At 41.0% G+C, this 5936-nt stretch overlaps 1 protein-coding gene across 1 annotated transcript in view; it reads left to right on the plus strand.

Moving 5' to 3' along the window:
- Positions 1–5936, plus strand: part of TMEM123 (transmembrane protein 123) — a gene marked incomplete at its 5' end in the record, with an annotated part of 46317 nt that overhangs the window by 1456 nt on the left and 38925 nt on the right. The window contains one exon of the mRNA XM_015571439.1: positions 1743–1799. Within this exon, the coding sequence (XP_015426925.1) occupies positions 1743–1799 (57 nt within the window). The remainder of the gene's footprint in view (positions 1–1742; positions 1800–5936) is intronic.

Genomic DNA, 5936 nt, shown 5'->3' on the forward strand with positions numbered 1-5936 from the left:
ATACCTGTTCTTTCTGTCACGTCTTCATCCTTCTTGTACTTAAGGTTATCCATGAATCTCTCAGGATATAAAAACAGTGCCTGCCCACGTAGATACTTCAGACATGTTTATTGAAAAAATGCGAAAAGTTAGTAAAGCTAGGAAGAGTCTGTCTTCTTTCTCAAGCAAAAAATTAAAAATGGGTTACCAGGAACTCATCCTTCATAAGAGTGACAATAGCTGGGAGACAGAAACAGGAGATTCCTGCCGTGGTCCAGACAAAAGATGATGGCACCTGATCGTGGAGATGAGTGGGTGGGTTCTAGGTCTGTCTTCTCAGCGGGTGCAACTGAGGTCACTGCTATTGGATTGGATGGAGGTGAATGGTGGAATGAAGAAGAGGGAGGAATCAAGTCGTGAGCTCTTGATTTGGGGTGGAGCAACTGGTAATACATTAACTGGGAAGACAGGGAGAGCGGGTTTATAGTAGAAAAGCAACAGTTCCATTTTGGCACTCACATGCACAGGCTTTGGAATTAAACAGCCTGGGCCGAATCCAGACTCTGCCACTTACTAAGCTCAGTGGCCTTTTCTGGGCCTCAGTTCCTGTCGCTGCAAAACAATATTCCTACCTCAGAGTCGTTGGGAGGGTTGGATAAGCTACTGCAAGTCACATGCTCCCCAGGAGGCCTGGCATGTCCTAACCTCTTCATAACATTGACATTTGTTTGATACCTACTGCTGAATATGTCTGTATGGTCTACTGACCTTGATCTTTTTCACGTTTAATCTTCACACCAGATTTTTGTGTGTGTGGATTATAGTTCTATCAAGAGGAAGAAATTTGCACGTGCAATTAAGATAGATCCTTCAAACTTGTTATTGCCTACCTTTCATTGTACTCTGAGGGTTTGTTTGTTTTTGTGGGGGAAGACTACCTTTGTGAAATGTATATAATAGCACACTTATTCTCTTTCCAGGTGGTGTGTGTGTGAGAGAGAGAGAGATATTTATACAAAGACTCAAGATGAATAAACCAACTGAAAAAAGTGCTTAACTGGGGCATAGAGTTCTTCTAAACCTTTTCCAAATCTTTTAGGTGCCAGTTAAAAATTAAGAGTCATAACCCCCTGGCAGTGGACGAGGAGACACCTGATTGGTGGTGTCGCTCTTATATTTGGTCAAGGGCAAAGCAGACACGCAGTCCTTAGCGCATCCTAGCTTGATGCCTGTGTGTGTTGGTGGGCAGAGCTGTTTCATGCCTGGCGCACCTAAAAAAATTAAGAATCATACTGAGAAGGCTTTCCATTAAATGTGAAGTTATCTTCTCTAAATTGTATGAAGTTAGGGGTGTTGGTGGTACAAGCCCTTGAAGCACCCATGAATACAAAGGGACCTGATCGTCTACTCCGCTCAGAAGAGCAGGGTTGTAGTGGCAGAAATGAGTTTCTCTCTCACCCGTCACTGTGTCCTCATGGGGGTGAATGAATTTTGGAAAAGCTCTTATGTAATTATCCAGTGGCTGGCACCTACTGTAGTAAGTACTATGTAAGTGTTTGTTCCATAAACTGTATGTTTTCTTGAAAAACCAATAATGCAGTTACAGATTTACTGACAGTGTGTTTCATAGCAACAGTGGCAAAAGTAGGCCTTAAAACTTCTGTGGAATGATCTACCCTCCCCACACCTCCACCACAACATATTGCCAGTGTTCTTAGTTACATATTATATGTCCATTAATCACAAGCTTTTTATTTTTATAGGCTCTTCAAGCAGACAACCTTCCACATTTTCCCATATCTCTACCTCTCAGCCAACAGGTATGTTAAGAAGGGATTTTTATCTGTCTGGAATACATAAAGTAATATTAGCAGGAAAGTCCGTGAAAGCGGGTATACTGACCTGTTTTAACCATCATTTATTCATGAGTCCCTAAAGCCTATCTCAAGGGCTGCCCTTAGTAGGCATCAGTAAATGATAGAGTCCACTGGATGAATAATCTTTCTCGGTCTAGCAAAGATGTGAATATATTCTCAAACATGTTAGGATTTCATACTGTGTTTTAAAGCACATTTTTAGGTGTGAAGGTTTTGCACTCTGCCTATCCGTATGAAATATGAATATATAAGTCTGCTGGTCTTTCTGGGGAAACAGGTCTCTTTAAGCTGGTCAGCCAGGACAGCCTTAAGTTGCCGTGGCAGACTCTAAGGCAGGGTCCTCAAACTACGGCCCGCGGGCCACATGCAAGTACAAATATTGTATTTGTTCCCGTTGTGTTTTTTTACTTCAAAATAAGATGTGTGCAGTGTGCATAGGAATTTGTTCATAGTTTTTTTTTAAACTATAGTCCGGCCCTCCAGCGGTCTGAGGGACAGCAAACTGGCCCCCTGTTTAAAAAGTTTGAGGACCGCTGCTCTAAGGTGATCATCCGACTTCAGTCCTCCCAACCCCCATCTTGCTTCCCTGTTGAAACACTTGTTGAGACATTTTCCCTGTGCTTTTAGTTGGGGACAAATGGATTTCTCCTTGGAATTCTGAGTTCACTAGCTGGGAAGATACAGGAACCAGGTTGATGTCTTAAATATCAGCAGTAAACCATCAGTTTCTTGTAAGCAATATTTAGGTTATGTTTTTATTATCCTTATTCTTCTGAGTTGACTGAGGTAGAAACTAGGAGATCTATCGCTAGACCCTAGTTTTAGTCACCAAATATTTATTTATTGAGTGTCTCTAATGTGCTGACGTGTTCTACTAGAAGATGCTAAGGATACAAAATGGACCAAGCCCTGGCTTGTTGGATTTTTTTTTTTTTTTGGAGGGGGTTGGAGGAGTGGGTGTGAGGCTTGTTTTTTTCACTGTGGGAAAATAACATAACATAATATTTATGATGTTAGCCATTTTAAAGTATAGAATTCAGTGGTAATAGGTACATTCACATTGTTGTTCAACTTTTTAGAGTTTCATTCTCGGGGGTGTACCAATGCTCCAGGGAGTTCATATTGTTAGTTTACCTCTGTGTTTTTTCCTTATCTGTGCCTTTTTCCTACTGGTTGCTGGCTGAACATAGTCGGGATATACTGTTATTTCAGTTTCAGTAATTCTACGGACTCATTTTTATTGGAGGGGAAGACTAGATAGATTACCCCAAATGTTGGGCAGCTGTGGGAGGGTTTTCTTAAAATAGTTTATTAAATTCATAGGTGTCTTTTCCCGTTGACCTTATTAACTCTAATTCTGTACTGCTGAATATCCTGACAACTGTGGTGTGGCCTTAACTTTAAAAAACACTTTTCAGCCAAGATATACCACCGGTGACATCAACTGTGAAGTCGTTAAAGACCAGCGCGGTGCTTTGAGGACAGCTGCAGAGTCAGTGGGAGGATTTTGAATGCCCCTCTAGCTCAGGGAAATTTATTGAGAGAGAAAAAAAGACAGCATGGCCTCAAATTTTTTTTCCTAACAAGATCAGATAATACGGTTTCATAAACAATTTTTGTTGTTCAGTGTGTAACACTTCCCATAACTGTGATACTATAACAGTTATGGGAAGTGTTTGAATCTTGTTTGAATCTTGAAAACCCTTATGTAACATGTTGAATTTGTATAGGACATCATGCTTAATATTTTCTATTAGCGTAGCACGGATGTTTCTAATTGTTGAAACACATGTTTTTTGAACATACTGTTTACCAGTTTGTTTGGTGCTATTTCGCCCAGTTTACTTGGCACCAATCCCAAAAGGAAAATAACATCTTCCTTTGGCGAGCTCCTGTATGATGTGTATTTCAGGAAAAAGTGGAGGCCGCCAGCAATATTACTTAGCATATGAGGTGCCTGTCACTTTTATAGTACTTACCACATTGGATTCAGTATATCTTTCTTCTCTACTTTTTTTAGTCTCCATCTGAGTTCCTTAGAAGTGGTATAACGATTTATTCATCCTAGCTCCTAACACGATGCCCGATACAGAGCAGATATGCACACATGTTGGTTGAACTGAATTATGGAACCAGAAACATATTTTACTGGTGTAATTGCTGGCTTAACTTTATTTAAAAAAACCACTGCATACATTTTGCAGACATGACTGGTCCATGCTCTAATCTTATCCGTTATTATCGCGTGGTGCAGGGAGAGGAGGTTTCTTCTTGTTTATAGAGTAAGATAGATACCTGCGGTCAAAGAAACAGGAGTTAAGGTTACTCTCCAATGATACCATTGAATTGCACGTAACGGTTCTTTTATTTTTTGAATGCTCTCATCGTTATTCGAGAACAGCCCTGCTTTTGACATTCTTTTCTGCAGGGACTTGTTCATGTTTTCACATTATGGAGAAAACGGTTTCCCCTGTTTCATGTAAAGTTAGGCGGTTTATATTTCAGGTCTGTGGGTGGATGAATGTATGCTGTATGGCGCAAGGAAGACACATGCCCGGGTGATGTTTAGTGACGGGAGCCTGGGCAAGGATGCGAGAGAACGTGGCATGGTCCAGGAGAGCAGGTCTCGTCTGTAGCCAGGACAGCGGCTCACTGCCATTTGGGATACGGCCTGCTCTGACTACTTAGCACTGATGCTTCCCCAAAAAGAGGAATCTGAGGGGTTCAGGGTGCTTACATCCAGTCTGAAGCTCCTTTCTGGGGCATAGTTTGTACCAAGCCAGTTTCAAAGCAGTTTCTCCCTTAATGTTCCGTCTGTACATGGTTGTCTTTGGCTTGGTAACCCAGCCTTGGTTCAGTCACGCGGGCTCTTCTAATAGGGTGGGCTTTCTCCAGAGACCTGGCAGGGCCGTAACAAATCTGAGCAGATAAACATGGCTTGGGCTTAAATTTCTGCAGAAGAGGGCATTGGAAATTTGGAAACAACTCACTTAGATAATTTTGTAGTCCAATTTTTACCCCCAATGGAAACACTAAAAGTCTTATTACTAAAGTGGGAAGAATCCATCATGTACATAACTCCATGTTTCATACCACCCTTTTCTACTTATTTTAGGTAAAATGTTTTGTTAATCAGCTTAACAATGTTAATCAGCTTAACAATAACCCACAACCTTTAGACCAACTAGTAAAATGTTTTGTGTATGAAAGAAATATTAGATGGAAACTTGCTGCTCAGTTGTAAGCTGCTGGAACACAAGAACCAGTGGCCTGACTGGTTGCTCTAGATGCAGATGATGATAGACAGACAGGGAAACAGTCAGACCTATAGATACTGATATTTGTTTTTAAGTAGAGATGGATAAAGGAGAACATTTAACATTTTAAGGGTTAGAGATAAGGGGCTGAGTAACTGGCACTAGGAAAGAACTTCCCTAACTACTATGAAGAACTTGCTTGCACTTAAACTGCCTCAGCAACTCAAAGACTTGATTGTGTTCAGCTCATGATTTTGAGATTACATGTGAAAATTGCTAGTAATTTTTAACGTCATCAGATGTTGTCTCAAGGAATGTAGAGTAGGAAAATCATGCAATATTATGTTCACTTATTCAGTGAACAGATGTTTGTTTCGACTGCCCCCATTGCCAGTCTCGGTTTCAGGCAGAGGCATCCAGTGACAAATAAGACGGATACATCCCTGCTCGCATGAAGTTTATATCCAGGTGGGGAGATCCAGACTATAAGGAGAGCAGCAACAAAGGAAGATGGTTTGGGATCATGATTAAAAAGTAATAATAATAAACAGGATAAAATGAATAAATATATCTATATGTGAATGTGGTAGAGAATGACCAGGGAGCAGAGGCAGATAGGTCACTGCGGCTGGCACACAGCGGTGCGTCTGTACTGCAGTTACATTATTACATCTAGGAAGTTAGGAAACAGAATCAGTATTTAAGATAGAAGATTTATATTTTGAAACAGTAGGAGAGGCTCCAGAAGAGAAGGCAGGAAATGTAGATTCTGGCAACTTCATTGACTTCTCTGTGTCTTTTCCCCTCTCCCTCTCCCTCTCCC

The sequence above is a fragment of the Myotis davidii genome, unplaced genomic scaffold (assembly GCF_000327345.1).
Source record: "Myotis davidii unplaced genomic scaffold, ASM32734v1 scaffold8, whole genome shotgun sequence".
Taxonomy (NCBI): Eukaryota; Metazoa; Chordata; class Mammalia; order Chiroptera; family Vespertilionidae; genus Myotis; species Myotis davidii.